The following is a 21,702-nucleotide window of genomic DNA, read 5'->3' as shown; positions in this document are numbered from 1 at the left end:
GTTAGGCCAGTCAGTAGAAACCAGTCCTGTGGTAACCGTGAGGCCAGTCAGTAGAAACCAGTCCTGTGGTAACCGTTAGGCCAGTCAGTAGAAACCAGTCCTGTGGTAACCGTTAGGCCAGTCAGTAGAAGCCAGTCCTGTGGTAACCGTTACGTTAGGCCAGTCAGTAGAAGAGAAGTCTTTATTTTACCAAGAAAGACAAGTGATAAAATACTTCTATAAACATGTCTAAAACAAAATGGCAGAATCAACATGTATCTTAGTCCAAAGGCCCTCTGCCCATCTTCAGCTTCCTGTTGACAGATGTGCGACGGGCAAACATGTATCCTTTGTGGAAAGGAAACGTCTAACATCCATTCTCACAACTGGATAACGTCATCATTGTCTTGCGTAGCTCCGAGGCCCTCCAGCGTTCGAATTCGTTACTGCACACCGTAGCAAATGTAAACGGAAAATATAATTTCTTATTGGACAAGTTAGTCCCTCGACTCTTTGGTCCCCTCAGACCAACTTGAGTTTCTTCATGGTTCTCCACCGATCCTTGATGTTCACGGCGGTTCGGCCCAAGAAGGGGAAAGAGGACTTTACTCTGGACCAGTTCCCCTCTCCGTAGCGCCTCACTCCCTCCTTCACCCACTCCGTCTCCTCTGCTGTCCACATCTACAGGAGGGCCACAACAGAACACGCAAGGTATAGTAAACACACTGTAGGGGACAACACTTAGGGTTAACACACCGCAGGGGACAACACTTAGGGTTAACACACTGCAGGGGACAACACTTAGGGGTAACACACTGCAGGGGACAACACTTAGGGTTAACACACTGTAGGGGACAAAACTTAGGGTTAACATAGTAAACACACTGCAGGGGACAACACTTAGGGTTAACATAGTAAACACACTGTAGGGGACAACACTTAGGGTTAACACACTGTAGGGGACAACACTTAGGGTTAACACACTGCAGGGGACAACACTTAGGGTAAACAGTGCAGGGGACAACACTTAGGGTTAACATAGTAAACACACTGTAGGGGACAACACTTAGGGTTAACATAGTAAACACACTGTAGGGGACAACACTTAGGGTTAACATAGTAAACACACTGCAGGGGACAACACTTAGGGTTAACATAGTAAACACACTGTAGGGGACAACACTTAGGGTAAACACACTGTAGGGGACAACACCTAGGGTAAACACACTGTAGGGGACAACACTTAGGGTAAACACACTGTAGGGGACAACACTTAGGGTTAACACACTGTAGGGGACAACACTTAGGGTAAACACACTGTAGGGGACAACACTTAGGGTAAACACACTGTAGGGGACAACACTTAGGGTAAACACACTGTAGGGGACAACACTTAGGGTTAACACACTGTAGGGGACAACACTTAGGGTTAACACACTGTAGGGGACAACACTTAGGGTTAACATAGTAAACACACTGCAGGGGACAACACTTAGGGTTAACATAGTAAACACACTGTAGGGGACAACACTTAGGGTAAACACACTGTAGGGGACAACACTTAGGGTTAACATAGTAAACACACTGCAGGGGACAACACTTAGGGTTAACATAGTAAACACACTGTAGGAGACAACACTTAGGGTTAACACACTGTAGGGGACAACACTTTGGGTTAACATGGTAAACACACTGTAGGGGACAACACTTAGGGTTAACACACTGTAGGGGACAACACTTAGGGTTAACATAGTAAACACACTGCAGGGGACAACACTTAGGGTAAACATAGTAAACACACTGCAGGGGACAACACTTAGGGTAAACATAGTAAACACACTGCAGGGGACAACACTTAGGGTAAACATAGTAAACACACTGCAGGGGACAACACTTAGGGTAAACATAGTAAACACACTGCAGGGGACAACACTTAGGGTTAACATAGTAAACACACTGTAGGGGACAATACTTAGCGTTAACATAGTTCTGTCTCCAGAACCTAAACTCACCCTCTTCCTATCTCCTTCGATAGTTCTGTTGTATCCAGAACCTAAACTCACCCTCTTCCTGCCTCCTCCAGTAGTACTTTCTCCAGAACCTAAACTCACCCTCTTCCTGCCTCCTCCGGTAGTACTGGCGTTGTCCTCAGAACCTAAACAAAGACAGATGTCAGAACGCCATAGTAAATCACTAGTAATAAACATTATTGTTTTGAATCATAATTGTTGATCGTCATAATTACTGTCTTTGTGAGGAGAGTCAAATAAATCCTCTTCATCACTCCACCTATCCTTGGATTCCTTAGCAACACTGAATAGCTGCTTCCTGCAGATGACATCACCATTATAAAAGAGAGAAAGTCGATCAGTTGTGATCTTCAACATCATCCTCTATGGCTGAAATACATAACCATTCAGTCAGAAGTTACCATACACTCAGGTTGGAGTCATTAAAACTTGTTTTTCAACCACTCCACAAACTATAGTTTTGGCAAGTCGGTTAGGACATCTACTTTATGTGACAAGTCATTTTTCCAACGATGGTTTACAGATTATTTCACTGTATCACAATTCCAGTGGGACAGGAGTTTACATACACTGAGTTGACTGGGCCTTTAAACAGCTTGGAATATTCCAGAAGATGTCATGGCTTTAGAAGCTTCTGATAGGCTAATTGACATCATTTCAGCCAATTGGAGGTGTACCTGTGGATGTATTTCAAGGCCTACCTTCAAACTCAGTGTCTCTTTGCTTGACATCATGGGAAAATCAAAAGATATCAGCCAAGATCTACTCGCCTGAAGGTACCACGTTCATCTGTACTAACAAAAGTACGCAAGCATAAACACCATGGGACCACGCAGCCGTCATACCGCTCAGGAAGGAGATGCGTTCTGTCTCCTAGAGATGAACGTACTTTGGTGTGAAAAGAGCAAATCAAACCAAGAACAGCAGCAAAGGACCTTGTGAAGATGCTGGAGGAAACAGGTACAAAAGTATCTATATCCACAGTAAAACGAGTCTTATATCGATATAACCTGAAAGGCCGCTCAGCAAGGAAGAAGCCACTGCTCCAAAACCACCATAAAAAAGCCAGACTACGGTTTGTAACTGCACATGGGGATAAAGATCGTACTTTTTGGAGAAATGTCCTCTGGTCTGATGAAAGAAAAATAGAACTGGTTTGGCCATAATGACCATCGTTATGTTTGGAGGAAAAAGGGGAGGCTTGCAAGCTGAAGAACACCATCCCAACCGTGAAGCGCGGGGGTGGCAGCATCATGTTGTGGCGGTGCTTTGTTGCAGGAAGGACTGGTGCACTTCACAAAATAGACGGCATCATGAGGAGGGAAAATGATGTGGATATATTGAAGCAAAATCTCAGGACATCAGTCAGGAAGTTAAAGCTTGGTCGCAAATGGGTCTTCCAAATGGACAATGACCCCAAGCATACTTCCAAAGTTGTGGCAAAATGGCTTAAGGACAACAAAGTCAAGGTATTGGAGTGGCCATCACAAAGCCCTGACCTCAACCCTATTGAAAATTTGTGGACAGAACTGAAAAATCTTGTGCGAGCAAGGAGGCCTACAAACCTGACTCAGTTACACCAGCTCTGTCAGGAGGAAATAGGCCAAAATTCACCCAACTTATTGTGGGAAGGTTGTGGAAAGCTACCCAAACCATTTGACCCAAGTTAAACAATTTAAAGGCAATGCTACCAAATACTAATGAAGTGTATGTAAACTTCTGACCCACTGGAAATATGCTGAAAGTAATGAAAGCTGAAATAAATCATTCTCTACTATTATTCTGACATTTCACATTCTTAAAATAAAGTGGTGATCCTAACTGACCTAAAACAAGGAATTTTTACTAAGATTGAATGTCAGGAATTGTGAAAAACTGGGTTTAAATGTATTAGACTAAGGTGTATGTAAACTTCTGACTTCAACTGTATGTCTCCTACAATCACATCAGAAGGGAGAAGACAGAATGATACTCTACTATATAGTTCGACATACCACTTCAGATCAGGTCCCTTTTTACTGGTGGAGGTCTTCTGAGGGGTGGCGCTTGTCTGGGGGGTGGAGCTTCTCTGGGGGGTGGGGCTTCTCTGGGGGGTGGGGCTTCTCTGGGGGGTGGGGCTTCTCTGGGGGGTGGGGCTTGTCTGGGGGGTGGGGGTAGGGATTCTCTTATGTGAAGATCCTCTCTGGGGGGTGGGTGCGGAGCATCTCTGGGGGGTGGGTGCGGAGCCTCTCTGCTCAGGGGTGTTTTCCAGAATACACACATCCTCCTCAGGGTCAGACGAGGTCCTGAGTCAGACAGAGGTTGTATTCATTAGGGCACACCATAGCAAAACGATTTGCAAGCGTTTCTTATTGGACAAGGTCAGGTAGTCCCCTCCTCTCCCTTTCAGTCCACTTCCCTTCGTCAACTCGTGTCCCTCGTTAGAAACGTGTTAAAGAGACAGTTTAAAAAAAAAGGTGCTTCCTTTAACACAATACTACATGCAGGGACGTCCTTGTTGTTCCTGACTTACTCTTCGGTTATCCTGCCGGCTCGTCGTTTTCGATACTTCCGTGTTGGTGGGCTGTAGGTGGAGGCGGAGCTTAGTGGGTCCCCCCGGCTGACTGACTCCTCCCCGTTGGATACTGATTCTCGAGAGGCCGTAGAATCCTGCACACCAGGGTTATAATATGAGGTAATGAGTCCTACACACCAGGGTTATAATATGAGGTAATGAGTCCTACACACCAGGGTTATAATATGAGGTAATGAGTCCTACACACCAGGGTTATAATATGAGGTAATGAGTCCTACACACCAGGGTTATAATATGAGGCAATGAGTCCTACACACCAGGGTTATAATATGAGGCAATGAGTCCTACACACCAGGGTTATAATATGAGGTAATGAGTCCTTCACACCAGGGTTATAATATGAGGTAATGAGTCCTTCACACCAGAGTTATAATATGAGGTAATGAGTCCTACACACCAGAGTTATAATATGAGGTAATGAGTCCTACACACCAGGGTTATAATATGAGGTAATGAGTCCTACACACCAGGGCTATAATATGAGGTAATGAGTCCTTCACACCAGAGTTATAATATGAGGTAATGAGTCCTACACACCAGGGTTATAATATGAGGTAATGAGTCCTACACACCAGGGTTATAATATGAGGTAATGAGTCCTACACACCAGGGTTATAATATGAGGTAATGAGTCCTACACACCAGGGTTATAATATGAGGTAATGAGTCCTTCACACCAGGGTTATAATATGAGGTAATGAGTCCTTCACACCAGAGTTATAATATGAGGTAATGAGTCCTACACACCAGAGTTATAATATGAGGTAATGAGTCCTACACACCAGGGTTATAATATGAGGTAATGAGTCCTACACACCAGGGCTATAATATGAGGTAATGAGTCCTTCACACCAGAGTTATAATATGAGGTAATGAGTCCTTACACACCAGAGTTATAATATGAGGTAATGAGTCCTACACACCAGGGTTATAATATGAGGTAATGAGTCCTACACACCAGGGTTATAATATGAGGTAATGAGTCCTACACACCAGGGTTATAATATGAGGTAATGAGTCCTACACACCAGGGTTATAATATGAGGTAATGAGTCCTACACACCAGGGTTATAATATGAGGTAATGAGTCCTACACACCAGGGTTATAATATGAGGTAATGAGTCCTACACACCAGGGTTATAATATGAGGTAATGAGTCCTACACACCAGGGTTATAATGAGGTAATGAGTCCTACACACCAGGGTTATAATATGAGGTAATGAGTCCTACACACCAGGGTTATAATATGAGGTAATGAGTCCTACACACCAGGGTTATAATATGAGGTAATGAGTCCTACACACCAGGGTTATAATATGAGGTAATGAGTCCTACACACCAGGGTTATAATATGAGGTAATGAGTCCTACACACCAGGGTTATAATATGAGGCAATGAGTCCTACACACCAGAGTTATAATATGAGGTAATGAGTCCTTACACACCAGAGTTATAATATGAGGTAATGAGTCCTACACACCAGGGTTATAATATGAGGTAATGAGTCCTACACACCAGGGTTATAATATGAGGTAATGAGTCCTACACACCAGGGTTATAATATGAGGTAATGAGTCCTACACACCAGGGTTATAATATGAGGTAATGAGTCCTACACACCAGAGTTATAATATGAGGTAATGAGTCCTACACACCAGGGTTATAATATGAGGTAATGAGTCCTACACACCAGAGTTATAATATGAGGTAATGAGTCCTACACACCAGGGTTATAATATGAGGTAATGAGTCCTACACACCAGGGTTATAATATGAGGTAATGAGTCCTACACACCAGGGTTATAATATGAGGTAATGAGTCCTACACACCAGGGTTATAATATGAGGCAATGAGTCCTACACACCAGGGTTATAATATGAGGTAATGAGTCCTACACACCAGGGTTATAATATGAGGTAATGAGTCCTACACACCAGGGTTATAATATGAGGTAATGAGTCCTACACACCAGGGTTATAATATGAGGTAATGAGTCCTACACACCAGGGTTATAATATGAGGCAATGAGTCCTACACACCAGGGTTATAATATGAGGTAATGAGTCCTACACACCAGGGTTATAATATGAGGCAATGAGTCCTACACACCAGGGTTATAATATGAGGTAATGAGTCCTACACACCAGGGTTATAATATGAGGTAATGAGTCCTACACACCAGGGTTATAATATGAGGTAATGAGTCCTTCACACCAGGGTTATAATATGAGGTAATGAGTCCTACACACCAAGATGCTCGACTGCATATAATATAACAGCTTTGGAAAGAAAACACTCTAAGGTTCCAAAACTGCAAAGATATTATCTCTGAGTGCCACAGAACTCATGCTACAGGCGAAACCAAGATGAAACTTCAACCAGGAAATGAGCAGAATTTTTGAGGCTCTGTTTTCCATTGTCTCCTTATATGGCTGTGAATGCGCCAGGAATGAGCCTGCCCTTTCTGCCGTTTGCCCAAGGTGTCTGCAGCATTGTGACGTATTTGTAGGCATATCATTGGAAGATTGGCCATAAGAGACTACATTTACCAGGGTTGTCCGCCCGGTGTCCTTTGTCTAAATTATTGCGTAATCTCTAGGTTCCATTTCTTCAGAAGAGAAAGTCAACTGCCACGAATGATTTATCATCGATAGATATGTGAAAAACACCTTGAGTATTGATTCTAAACATCGTTTGCCCTGTTTCTGTCGACATTATATGAGTTAATTTGGAAAAAAGTTCGCGTTTTAATGACTTAATTTTCATTTTCTTTCTTATCCAAACGTGATGAAGAAAACGGAGCGATTTGTCAACACAAATAATATTTTTGTAAAAACTGAACATTTGCTACCTAACTGAGAGTCTCGTCAATGTAAATGATTTTATTTGAATGCTTTTCTGTTTTTTGTGAAAATGTTGCCTGCTGAATGCTAGGCTTAATGCTATGCTAGGCTATCAATACTGTTACACAAATGCTTGTTTTGCTATGGTTGAGAAGCATATTTAGAAAATCTGAGATGACAGTGTTGTTAACAAAAGGCTAAGCTTGAGAGCTAGCATATTAATTTCATTTGATGACTAGTTAACGTTGCGTTATGCTAATGAGCTTACGGATAGATTTACACAATCCTGGATACAGGTTTTTTTCGTAGCTAAACGTGACGCAGAAAACGGAGCGATTTGTCCTAAACAAATAATCTTTCAGGAAAAACTGAACATTTGCTATCCAACTGAGAGTCTCCTCATTGAAAACATCCGAAGTTCTTCAAAGGTAAATGATTTTATTTGAATGCTTTTCTGGTTTTTGTGAAAATGTTGCCTGCTGAATGCTAACGCTAAATGCTACGCTAAATGCTACGCTAAATGCTACGCTAAATGCTATGCTAGGCTATCAATACTGTTACACAAATGCTTGTTTTGCTATGGTTGAGAAGCATATTTTGAAAATCTGAGATGACAGTGTTGTTAATTAACAACTCACAGGAAAACAGACATTAAAACCTCAACCCTGCTGGTTCGCTCTCTTCTCTCACCTGGCTGTCTGGCTCCATAACCAGCCTGGCTATGGTATGAGGCCAGCCTCGGCTCTTCCACTGGGGGCCTGGTGCCAGGCCAGCAGGGGGTGCCAGGCCAGCAGGGGGAACCAGGTCAGCAGGGGGAACCAGGTCAGCAGGGGGAACCAGGTCAGCAGGGGAAGCCTCCATTGGACTGTCGGACTCTCTCTGGGACCTGGGGACGTCCTGCTCCAACACAGCGTCTGAGCCCTGCCTGGGGTCATGTCAGATTCAATGTTACCAGGGGTCACTCCCAATACACTTTAACAATTAAAAGAGACAAACACACAGTGGACACAACATCAACAACATTAAAACTACAGACAAACTGGGGAGCAGAACAGTCCATAGGACCAGCCTGGAGAAATACACTCTGTTTGGGATGACAAGGAGTGGAACAATAGACAAACAGACTGGTACCCAGGCTCCCATAGGGTAGTGATATGACTGGTAGGACAGGAAGCAGCAGGGTAGTGATATGACTGGTTCCCAGGCTCCCATAGGACAGGAAGCAGCAGGGTAGTGATATGACTGGTTCCCAGGCTACCATAGGCCCTGAAGCAGCAGGGTAGTGATTTGATTGACAACCTGGGGCTTTCAGAGAGGTGCAGGAGAGGTTCCTCTTGGTCCACAGCAGCACCTCCTTTTCCTGCGTTCTCCTCCATCACCTCCCTTTCCACCTCCTCCTCCAGCTCGGCAAAGGTCATGGGCTCCCTCAGCTCCTCGGCCAGGGCTGTATAAACGGCCATCAGCTGGCTGCGGGTCAGCAGGACGCCACCGGGGGGAGGACTGGAGGGAGAGAGAGGGGGAGGCAGTTTAGACTGGGAGGACTGGAGGGAGAGAGAGGGGTAGGCAGTTTAGACTGGGAGGACTGGGGGGAGAGAGAGGGGGAGGACTGGGAGGACTGGGGGGAGAGAGAGGGGGAGGCAGTTTAGACTGGGAGGACTGGAGGGAGAGAGGGGGAGGCAGTTTAGACTGGAGGGAGAGAGAGGGGGAGGCAGTTTAGACTGGAGGGAGAGAGAGGGGGAGGCAGTTTAGACTGGAGGGAGAGAGAGGGGGAGGCAGTTTAGACTGGAGGGAGAGAGAGGGGGAGGCAGTTTAGACTGGAGGGAGAGAGAGGGGGAGGCAGTTTAGACTGGAGGTAGAGAGAGGGGGAGGCAGTTTAGACTGGAGGGAGAGAGAGGGGGAGGCAGTTTAGACTGGGAGGACTGGAGGGAGAGAGAGGGGGAGGCAGTTTAGACTGGGAGGACTGGAGGGAGAGAGAGAGAGGGTCAGGCAGTTTAGACTGGGAGGACTGGAGGGAGAGAGAGAAAGGGTCAGGCAGTTTAGACTGGGAGGACTGGAGGGAGAGAGAGTCAGTTTAGACAGGAAGGACTGGAGGGAGAGAGAGTCAGTTTAGACTGGAAGGACTGGAGGGAGAGAGCGTCAGTTTAGACTGGGAAGACTGGAGGGAGAGAGAGGGGGAGGCAGTTTAGACTGGGAGGACTGGAGGGAGAGAGAGAGAGGGTCAGTTTAGACTGGAAGGACTGGAGGGAGAGAGTCAGTTTAGACTGGGAGGCCTGGAGGGAGAGAGAGAGAGAGAGTCAGTTTAGACTGGGAGGCCTGGAGGGAGAGAGAGAGAGTCAGTTTAGACTGGGAGGACTGGAGGGAGAGAGAGAGAGTCAGTTTAGATAGAGAGGACTGGAGGAAGAGTCAGTTTAGACTGTGAGGACTGGAGGGTGGAAGAGTCAGTTTAGACTGTGAGGACTAGAGAGAGGAAGAGTCAGTTTAGACTGTGAGGACTGGAGGGAGAGAGAGAGGAAGAGTCAGTTTAGACTGTGAGGACTGGAGGGAGAGAGAGAGGAAGAGTCAGTTTAGACTGTGAGGACTAGAGAGAGGAAGAGTCAGTTTAGACTGAGGACTGGAGAGAGAGAGAGAGGAAGAGTCAGTTTAGACTGAGGACTGGAGGGAGAGAGAGAGGAAGAGTCAGTTTAGACTGTGAGGACTGGAGGGAGAGAGAGAGACAGTTTAGACTGGAGGGAGAGAGAGAGAGAGTCAGTTTAGACTGGAGGGAGAGAGGGGGAGGCCGTTTAGACTGGGAGACCTGGAGAGAGAGAGGGAGAGTCCCTCTGTGGGACTGTGGGGCCCCCTGTATATCCACACACTGTGGGGCCCCCTGTATATCCACACACTGTGGGGCCCCCTGTATATCCACACACTGTGGGAGCCCCCTGTATATCCACACACTGTGGGGCCCCCTGTATATCCACACACTGTGGGGCCCCCTGTATATCCACACACTGTGGGGCCCCCTGTATATCCACACACTGTGGAGCCCCCTGTATATCCACACACTGTGGAGCCCCCTGTATATGCACACACTGTGGAGCCCCCTGTATATGCACACACTGTGGAGCCCCCTGTATATGCACACACTGTGGAGCCCCCTGTATATGCACACACTGTGGAGCCCCCTGTATATGCACACACTGTGGAGCCCCCTGTATATGCACACACTGTGGGGCCCCCTGTATATCCACACACTGTGGGGCCCCCTGTATATCCACACACTGTGGGGCCCCCTGTATATCCACACACTGTGGGGCCCCCTGTATATCCACACACTGTGGAGCCCCCTGTATATCCACACACTGTGGAGCCCCCTGTATATCCACACACTGTGGAGCCCCCTGTATATCCACACACTGTGGAGCCCCCTGTATATCCACACACTGTGGAGCCCCCTGTATATGCACACACTGTGGGGCCCCCTGTATATCCACACACTGTGGGGCCCCCTGTATATCCACACACTGTGGGGCCCCCTGTATATCCACACACTGTGGGGCCCCCTGTATATCCACACACTGTGGGGCCCCCTGTATATCCACACACTGTGGAGCCCCCTGTATATCCACACACTGTGGAGCCCCCTGTATATCCACACACTGTGGGGCCCCCTGTATATCCACACACTGTGGGGCCCCCTGTATATCCACACACTGTGGGGCCCCCTGTATATCCACACACTGTGGGGCCCCCTGTATATCCACACACTGTGGGGCCCCCTGTATATCCACACACTGTGGGGCCCCCTGTATATCCACACACTGTGGGGCCCCCTGTATATCCACACACTGTGGGGCCCAATGACCTTTAGGGTCTAGGCTCTGTAACTGGAAATCATGTTGTCACAATAATGGAACTAAAAGAGCTTTCTAAAGTCCATGTATTTGATTGATTGACATCGGATCAATAAGCTACCTGGGTTTGTGTCTGGATGTCTTCTCCTCTGTTGCTGGTAGAAGGTGGTCTTCTGGCTGAGGGTCTGTGGGACAGTCTCCTTCCTCTGCATCCTGTCTCTTCAGCACCAGCTGTCTGGCAGCCTGATATTCACACAGACAGATCTCAGTTCAGTTAGGAACAGTGGGTTAGGGAGTCAGATCTCAGTTCAGTTAGGAACAGTGGGTTAGGGAGGCAGATCTCAGTTCAGGTCAGGAACAGTGGGTTAGGGAGGCAGATCTCAGTTCAGTTAGGAACAGTGGGTTAGGGAGGCAGATCTCAGTTCAGGTCAGGAACAGTGGGTTAGGGAGGCAGATCTCAGTTCAGTTAGGAACAGTGGGTTAGGGAGGCAGATCTCAGTTCAGTTAGGAACAGTGGGTTAGGGAGGCAGATCTCAGGTCAGGAACAGTGGGTTAGGGAGTCAAATCTCAGTTCAGTTAGGAACAGTGGGTTAGGGAGGCAGATCTCAGTTCAGTTAGGAACAGTGGGTTAGGGAGGCAGATCTCAGTTCAGGTCAGGAACAGTGGGTTAGGGAGACAGATCTCAGTTCAGTTCGGAACAGTGGGTTAGGGAGACAGATCTCACTGAGGTAATACAACACACTATAGATGGAGAGGGGACACAGCCAGACTGATGCTGAGGTAATACAACACACTATATATGGAGAGGGGGGACAGCCAGACTGATGATGAGGTAATACACTACACTATATATGGAGAGGTAATACACTACACTATATATGGAGAGGGGACACAGCCAGACGGATGCTGAGGTAATACACTACACTATATATGGAGAGGGGACACAGCCAGACTGATGCTAAGGTAATACAACACACTATATATGGAGAGGGGACAAGCCAGACTGATGCAGAGGTAATACACTACACTATATATGGAGAGGGGACACAGCCAGACTGATGCTGAGGTAATACACTACACTATATATGGAGAGGGGACACAGCCAGACTGATGCGGAGGTAATACACTACACTATAGATGGAGAGGGGACACAGCCAGACTGATGCTGAGGTAATACAACACACTATATATGGAGAGGTAATACACTACACTATAGATGGAGAGGGGACACAGCCAGACTGATGCTGAGGTAATACACTGCACTATATATGGAGAGGGGACACAGCCAGACTGATGCTGAGGTAATACACTACACTATATATGGAGAGGGGACACAGCCAGACTGATGCTGAGGTAATACAACACACTATATATGGAGAGGTAATACACTACACTATATATGGAGAGGGGACACAGCCAGACTGATGCTGAGGTAATACACTACACTATATATGGAGAGGGGACACAGCCAGACTGATGCTGAGGTAATACACTACACTATATATGGAGAGGGGACACAGCCAGACTGATGCTGTGGTAATACACTACACTATATATGGAGAGGGGACACAGCCAGACTGATGCTGAGGTAATACACTACACTATATATGGAGAGGGGACACAGCCAGACTGATGCTGAGGTAATACACTACACTATATATGGAGAGGGGACACAGCCAGACTGATGCTGTGGTAATACACTACACTATATATGGAGAGGGGACACAGCCAGACTGATGCTGAGGTAATACACTACACTATATATGGAGAGGGGACACAGCCAGACTGATGCTGTGGTAATACACTACACTATATATGGAGAGGGGACACAGCCAGACTGATGCTGAGGTAATACACTACACTATATATGGAGAGGGGACACAGCCAGACTGATGCTGTGGTAATACACTACACTATAGAAGGAGAGGGGACACAGCCAGACTGATGCTGTGGTAATACCATACGTACCCTGGACAGGAAAGGATGAGAGAAGGGAAACAGGCTCTGACAGAACTGCAGCATCTCCTGTTTAAACTGCTGGTAGGTGACCTGCTGCAGGACTGAATGATCACTGCTCCTCTTGTTGACCAGCCCCAGGAAGATCGCTTTCTGGAAGACACATAACCCCCCCATCAGCCTCTGGAGACATTATTCCCCCCCCCGCATCAGCCCCTGGAGACATTACCCCCCCGCATCAGCCTCTGGAGACATTATTCCCCCCCAGCCCCTGGAGACATTATTCCCCCCCCCAGCCCCTGGAGACATTACCCCCCCCATCATCCTCTGGAGACATTACCCCCCACCATCAGTCTCTGGAGACATTACCCCCCCCTCATCAGTCTCTGGAGACGTTACCCCCCCACCCCCATCAGTCTCTGGAGACGTTACCCCCCCACCCCCATCAGTCTCTGGAGACGTTACCCCCCCACCCCCATCAGCCTCTGGAGACATTACCCCCCCACCCCCATCAGCCTCTGGAGACATTAACCCCCCCCTCCTTAACAGACAGACAGGTCTAAATGTCTCTGTCCCGTTCCTCAGGTTAACAGACAGACAGGTCTAAATGTCTCTGTCCCGTTCCTCAGGTTAACAGGTCTAAATGTCTCTGTCCTGTTCCTCAGGTTAACAGACAGACAGGTCTAAATGTCTCTCTGTACTGTTCGTATTGTTGCCATCGTCTCTCTGGGAGTTTAGGAGTTAGCTCACCTTTCCAACCTTGCTTTTGGGGAAGTATTTCATCAAAACCTCCTTGGCTTTGTCAAAGGCCTGGTTCTTAATGCACACAATCACCAGCTACAGAGAAAAACACAACAGGGTTCACCGTTATAATGACGTCAGGATGCACAACAGGGTTCACCGTTATAATGATGTCAGAACAACATGGCAGAATACAATTACACCAGAACGAGAAGACATGAACGGACAATTACACCAGAACGAGAAGACATGAACGGACAATTACACCAGAACGAGAAGACATGAACGGACAATTACACCAGAACGAGAAGACATGAACGGACAATTACACCAGAACGAGAAGACATGAACGGACAATTACACCAGAACGAGAAGACATGAACGGACAATTACACCAGAACGAGAAGACATGAACGGACAATTACACCAGAACGAGAAGACATGAACGGACAATTACACCAGAACGAGAAGACATGAACGGACAATTACACCAGAACGAGAAGACATGAACGGACAGTTACACCAGAACGAGAAGACATGAACGGACAGTTACACCAGAACGAGAAGACATGAACGGACAATTACACCAGAACGAGAAGACATGAACGGACAATTACACCAGAACGAGACGGGGAAGACATGAACGGACAATTACACCAGAACGAGAAGACATGAACGGACGATTACACCAGAATGAGAAGACATGAACGGACAATTACACCAGAATGAGAAGACATGAACGGACAAATAGTTGTGCAATTCACTACAGTGCACAATAGTGTTGACCACAGTACACGGTGTCATCTTATAATGTTGGACAGGGCTGACATGAAAATCAGGACAGTGTATCGGGTTTCAACGGGGGACCAATCAATGACTACACACAGTGTATCGGGTTTCAACAGGGGACCAATCAATGACTACACACAGTGTATCGGGTTTCAACGGGGGACCAATCAATGACTACACACAGTGTATCGGGTTTCAACAGGGGACCAATCAATGACTACACACAGTGTATCGGGTTTCAACGGGGGACCAATCAATGACTACACACAGTGTATCGGGTTTCAACGGGGGACCAATCAATGACTACACACAGTGTATCGGGTTTCAACAGGGGACCAATCAATGACTACACACAGTGTATCGGGTTTCAACAGGGGACCACTCAATGACTACACACAGTGTGGCCAGATCTCACCATCTCTCTGACAGACTTCTGTACTCTCTCCAAGTCTTTCTGGGGAACCGGCAACTCGTCGCGGATGCTGTCCAAAACGCTCAGAGCCGACTCCAGTGGCGTGAGGTCCTCCTGAGGGTCAAACGAGAAGTCTGTGGACGGCAAGAGAACAACTGTGTCAGTGATCTCAGACTTGATTTCCAAAAGACACGGCTAGCTAGCTATAAGAAACAGCAGATTCTGGGACTTGGGGTCATTTCAGATGTCTCTGAATATTAGTTCGTACTGTTACATAGATAGTGTTGTTATGTAGCTAGCTAGGAAGTTACTTCATGTTTAACTCAAAACTCTCACCGAGTTTGTCACCGTCATTTATCCTGGTGAGGAACTGTATTGCTCGAATCTTCTTGGGTGTGGCGTCGTTGGCTTCCAACGGCCGAACCAGATGACCTGAAAGAGGATGTTGTTGGATAATGTGTTAGCTAGCGTCTATTAAAATGGGGCTAACTGCTTTAGCGCCCATTGACGATCGGCTCTTCTGACCGGGGACGTTTTGTTAGGAGGCCGAGCCCCCCTTGCTCTGAACAGTAACATCATCGCCTGCCGCGCAGTTCTGGAAACATACGGAACGGTACTTTCAGATCAGTGAGACATTATTTTCAAAAAACAAAAGGTTAAATTACTACACACCTTTATAGGGTTAGTGTTCCCACACGGTCATACCTCCATGTTCCAGCTTCTACCCCCAGGCCATCAGACTGCTGAACAGCTTCTACCCCCCAAGCCATCAGACTGCTGAACAGCTTCTCCCCCCAAGCCATCAGACTGCTGAACAGCTTCTCCCCCCAAGCCATCAGACTGCTGAACAGCTTCTACCCCCAAGCCATCAGACTGCTGAACAGCTTCTACCCCCAAGCCATCAGACTGCTGAACAGCTTCTCCCCCCCAAGCCATCAGACTGCTGAACAGCTTCTCCCCCCAAGCCATCAGACTGCTGAACAGCTTCTACCCCCCAAGCCATCAGACTGCTGAACAGCTTCTACCCCCAAGCCATCAGACTGCTGAACAGCTTCTCCCCCCAAGACATCAGACTGCTGAACAGCTTCTACCCCCCAAGCCATCAGACTGCTGAACAGCTTCTACCCCCAAGCCATCAGACTGCTGAACAGCTTCTACCCCCAAGCCATCAGACTGCTGAACAGCTTCTACCCCCCAAGCCATCAGACTGCTGAACAGCTTCTACCCCCCAAGCCATCAGACTGCTGAACAGCTTCTACCCCCAAGCCATCAGACTGCTGAACAGCTTCTCCCCCCAAGCCATCAGACTGCTGAACAGCTTCTACCCCCCAAGCCATCAGACTGCTGAACAGCTTCTCCCCCCAAGCCATCAGACTGCTGAACAGCTTCTACCCCCAAGCCATCAGAGTGCTGAACAGCTTCTACCCCCCAAGCCATCAGACTGCTGAACAGCTTCTCCCCCCAAGCCATCAGACTGCTGAACAGCTTCTCCCCCCAGGCCATCAGACTGCTGAACAGCTTCTACCCCCCAAGCCATCAGACTGCTGAACAGCTTCTCCCCCCAAGCCATCAGACTGCTGAACAGCTTCTCCCCCCAAGCCATCAGACTGCTGAACAGCTTCTACCCCCAAGCCATCAGACTGCTGAACAGCTTCTACCCCAAGCCATCAGACTGCTGAACAGCTTCTCCCCCCCAAGCCATCAGACTGCTGAACAGCTTCTCCCCCCAAGCCATCAGACTGCTGAACAGCTTCTACCCCCCAAGCCATCAGACTGCTGAACAGCTTCTACCCCCAAGCCATCAGACTGCTGAACAGCTTCTCCCCCCAAGACATCAGACTGCTGAACAGCTTCTACCCCCCAAGCCATCAGACTGCTGAACAGCTTCTACCCCCAAGCCATCAGACTGCTGAACAGCTTCTACCCCCAAGCCATCAGACTGCTGAACAGCTTCTACCCCCCAAGCCATCAGACTGCTGAACAGCTTCTACCCCCCAAGCCATCAGACTGCTGAACAGCTTCTACCCCCAAGCCATCAGACTGCTGAACAGCTTCTCCCCCCAAGCCATCAGACTGCTGAACAGCTTCTACCCCCCAAGCCATCAGACTGCTGAACAGCTTCTCCCCCCAAGCCATCAGACTGCTGAACAGCTTCTACCCCCAAGCCATCAGAGTGCTGAACAGCTTCTACCCCCCAAGCCATCAGACTGCTGAACAGCTTCTCCCCCCAAGCCATCAGACTGCTGAACAGCTTCTCCCCCCAAGCCATCAGACTGCTGAACAGCTTCTCCCCCCAAGCCATCAGACTGCTGAACAGCTTCTACCCCCAAGCCATCAGACTGCTGAACAGCTTCTACCCCCCAAGCCATCAGACTGCTGAACAGCTTCTCCCCCCAAGCCATCAGACTGCTGAACAGCTTCTCCCCCCACACACACACTGTTAATGATCTATCCTGATTGCCTGGTCACTTTTATCCCTCCATACACATTCTTTTATTGTGTTACTATTTCCTTGTTTTTTCCTCAACATATTTGTCTTACTTTTTTACTTCTGCATTGGGATCCTAAGTAAGAATATCACATTAAACTCTACACCAGTTGTTGGGAACGGGATCCTAAGTAAGAATATCACATTAAACTCTACACCAGTTGTTGGGAACGGGATCCTAAGTAAGAATATCACATTAAACTCTACACCAGTTGTTGGGAACGGGATCCTAAGTAAGAATATCACATTAAACTCTACACCAATTGTTGGGAACGGGATCCTAAGTAAGAATATCACATTAAACTCTACACCAGTTGTTGGGAACGGGATCCTAAGTAAGAATATCACATTAAACTCTACACCAGTTGTTGGGAACGGGCTCCTATGTAAGAATATCACATTAAACTCTACACCAGTTGTTGGGAACGGGATCCTAAGTAAGAATATCACATTAAACTCTACACCAGTTGTTGGGAACGGGCTCCTAAGTAAGAATATCACATCAAACTCTACACCAGTTGTTGGGAACGGGATCCTAAGTAAGAATATCACATTAAACTCTACACCAGTTGTTGGGAACGGGCTCCTATGTAAGAATATCACATTAAACTCTACACCAGTTGTTGGGAACGGGCTCCTAAGTAAGAATATCACATTAAACTCTACACCAGTTGTATTCTGTATGTTTATTGAACCTTTATTTAACAGGGCAAGTCAGTTAAGAACAAATTCTTATTTACAATGACGGCCTACCCCAAACCCAGACGACGCTGGGCCAATCGTTCGCCACCCTATGGCACTCCCAATCATGGCCAGTTGTCATACAGGTTGTGACCAATACAATTGGATTTAGACTTGATGAGCCATCTAGCGTGTTCCGAACACCTGTGTGTAAGCGTAAAATCCCATTTAAATGTGGTCAGACTTTTGTATGGAGGGTGTGATGCAATAGCGGTACCTCTGGGGTATGCAGAGGCCAAATCAAGCCCCGTACCGCGTCGCTGTGAGCCTCTCAAATGTTGTAACAATGCCGAGGGCTCTGTATAGTTCTGCATGTTCGGAACACGCTAGATGGCTCATCAGCGTGTATTGGTCACAACCTGTATGACGGTAGGTGGGGGCGGTACAGTCCCGTGTAAACACAAACTAACTTCCTTCACAATATCTCTGTACCGCTAAGTGCAGCGCAGCCTAGTGGTTAGAGCGTTGAACTTGTAACCAAAAGGTTGTAAAATCAAATCCCTGAGCTGACAAGGTAAAAATCTGTCATTCTGCCCCTGAACAAGGCAGTTAACCCACTGTTCCCCAGTAGGCAGTGATTTTAAATAAGAATTTGTTCTTAACTGACCTGCCTGGTAAAATAAATATCAAATAAATGAATGTAGTTAACTCAGCATTTCCCAAACTCGGTCCTGGAAAGCCTTTAGTACATAAACGCAACAGAACGTTAAATTAACTAAAACGGTGCTGTACTGAACGAGGGATTATAGCTTCAAAAACGTACCGCTTGTCTTTAACGACAAGTCACTGCTTCAAACCAAACCCGACACCGAACGGACCAAACTAGTCTGTTCAATAGCGTTTTGGGGAAAACGTGTCGTTCAGTACAAAACGCTCAGCACCGTAGCAAACGTTGAAACGAAATGAACGCACCCCCGCAGGTTTGTCCTTGCACTACACAGCTGATTCAGATAATACATAATGTGTTGATTTAAGGTTATTTAAATCAGCTGTGTGGTGCTAAAGTTAGGACCAAAAACTAACCTGTTCACCGGGGGATCTAGTCCAACCAACTGGTCAAGTGCAGTCAACGTTACCACACAGTTAGCTAACATATCTAACTAGCTGGGTATCACGTGGTATAAAACTACAAGTTTATAAGCATAGCTAGCTAAACAAACTGTTAGCACGGGAGTTAATTATTAATTAACTATTTTAGGCAGAGACGATATTAGAAACCTGTATTGGGTTCGCGTAGATGCTAACGTTAGCTAACTGCATCTGTGAGAAAACGTTACTAACATTGAAGGATGTCTCTGATCTCACAGAAATCACTGTCCTGTTCATTCCTGAACGCTTCAAACGCCACAGATATATAATAATCCACTATCCACCGATTAACAACACATTCCACATCTAGTCCGCGGTCCGCACTCGACTCCATGTTGTCGTGTTGCCGCCACATCTACGATGTAAATAAACTGATGGATAGTTCATCTGCCGCGCTGGTTAGTGTTCAGTCAAACTTCCGTCTGTCCGCATTTCGCTCACCTTACGCCCACCTACGCTCACATTACGCACCACGTCAATGACGTCATCGCGGCAAACCGAGTACCATTCATTTAGAATTAGTGTTGTTTTCTTATCATGGTCCTTCATTTATAAACACAATTGTTCTCCACACAGATATTGTATATGGAATAATCGGGATATATTGTATAAAAATACTTCTTTGTTTTTAGAATATTGGTTCCGAAATAATATCCTATTGGTGAGCCAACTGGTAAATGCAGAGGCTCTTTTACTCAGTTATAAGGAGGTCCCTGTAACACCAGAATCCAAGCAGTACATCTCTCCACAATAGTGTAAAATCTGCATAAATATGCTCAATTATAAACCTACTGATGTCTTGCCAGTTTTTTTACATGCATACAATGCCAAAAAAGATGCAACACTGTTTCTGGGTGGTCCTTACAAAAGGAGCAATTTGAGTTGATGTTTTCCTTAAACTTCTTCATATAGTGGTTGGCAGGATAATATTTATGAATAATTTTAAAGGAAACTTCCTTAATTTTGTTAACAAGTAGATACGTGTGTGGCAACATCCAAACTTTTTTCCAACAGATATTATCAATAAATCCATTCCAATAAGGCATGACATAAGGTATAGATACAACATCCTGCTGAAACAAGGTTCGTATCGTTCTGTTGTTGAATGGACCAAAAGAGAAACAAATCTTTCCTACTGATGAGTCAACAGAAGTTAGGCTCCGAGGGTCAGTTTTAGATGCCATAGATTCAGGCGCAGCTAGGAATTTTATTGACAGATCATTTACCCATAGTTTAGGGATCCCCATTGTTCCTGTGGATATGCCTTTCCCTGTGCACGCCCTAGATAGTCGACCATTAGGGTCAGGGCTAATTAGGGAGGCCACCACTCCACTGGGCATGGTTACGCAGGAGGGTCACAAGGAGAGAATCAGTCTCTTCCTTATTGATTCTCCTGCGTTTCCCGTGGTGCTGGGCCTACCTTGGTTGGCCTGTCATGACCCCACTATTTCGTGGCACTACTATTTCACAGGGTGGTCACGAAAGTGCTCGGAGACGTGTGTAGGAGTTTCCGTCGGTCCTACTACGGTGGGAAGTCCAGACCAGATCTCCACCGCGCGCATCGCCTCTGAATACACTGATTTGGCTCTCTCCTTCTGTTAAAAGAAGGCGACTCAATTACCACCCCATCGACGGGGGGACTGTTACCACCCCATCGACGGGGGGACTGTTACCACCTCATCGACGGGGGGACTGTTACCACCTCATCGACGGGGGGACTGTTACCACCCCATCGACGGGGGGACTGTTACCACCCCATCGACGGGGGGACTGTTACCACCCCATCGACGGGGGGACTGTTACCACCTCATCGACGGGGGGACTGTTACCACCCCATCGACGGGGGGACTGTTACCACCCCATCGACGGGGGATACACGTGACTCCTGGGAAGTGCTGCATCTAACAGGAGATTTATCGCACAGTCCCCCCGTCGATGAGGTGGTAACAGTCCCCCCGTCGATGGGGTGGTAACAGTCCCCCCGTCGATGAGGTGGTAACAGTCCCCCCGTCGATGAGGTGGTAACAGTCCCCCCGTCGATGGGGTGGTAACAGTCCCCCCGTCGATGAGGTGGTAACAGTCCCCCCGTCGATGGGGTGGTAACAGTCCCCCCGTCGATGGGGTGGTAACAGTCCCCCCGTCGATGGGGTGGTAACAGTCCCCCCGTCGATGAGGTGGTAACAGTCCCCCCGTCGATGAGGTGGTAACAGTCCCCCCGTCGAT

The 21,702-nt window shown here is 47.3% G+C and overlaps 1 protein-coding gene across 1 annotated transcript; it reads right to left on the bottom strand.

The window, feature by feature from the left end:
• Nucleotides 1-163: 163 nt before the first annotated feature.
• LOC109886274 (telomeric repeat-binding factor 2) lies at nucleotides 164-19,972 on the bottom strand. Its single transcript, XM_031812594.1, has 13 exons — nucleotides 19,672-19,972; nucleotides 15,498-15,593; nucleotides 15,165-15,295; nucleotides 13,970-14,056; nucleotides 13,232-13,372; nucleotides 11,385-11,506; nucleotides 8,730-8,930; nucleotides 8,121-8,355; nucleotides 4,522-4,658; nucleotides 4,004-4,294; nucleotides 2,225-2,307; nucleotides 2,091-2,134; nucleotides 164-660 (listed from the first exon to the last, which is right to left on the bottom strand). The coding sequence occupies exons 1-13, from the start codon at nucleotides 19,832-19,834 to the stop codon at nucleotides 502-504; spliced, it is 1,890 nt and encodes a 629-aa protein (XP_031668454.1). The 5' UTR covers nucleotides 19,835-19,972; the 3' UTR covers nucleotides 164-501.
• Between the last annotated feature and the right edge of the window lie 1,730 nt (nucleotides 19,973-21,702).

This window comes from Oncorhynchus kisutch, unplaced genomic scaffold (genome assembly GCF_002021735.2).
Source record: "Oncorhynchus kisutch isolate 150728-3 unplaced genomic scaffold, Okis_V2 Okis03b-Okis08b_hom, whole genome shotgun sequence".
Classification (NCBI taxonomy): domain Eukaryota; kingdom Metazoa; phylum Chordata; class Actinopteri; order Salmoniformes; family Salmonidae; genus Oncorhynchus; species Oncorhynchus kisutch.
This window is presented reverse-complemented; position numbering and strand designations above follow the sequence as displayed.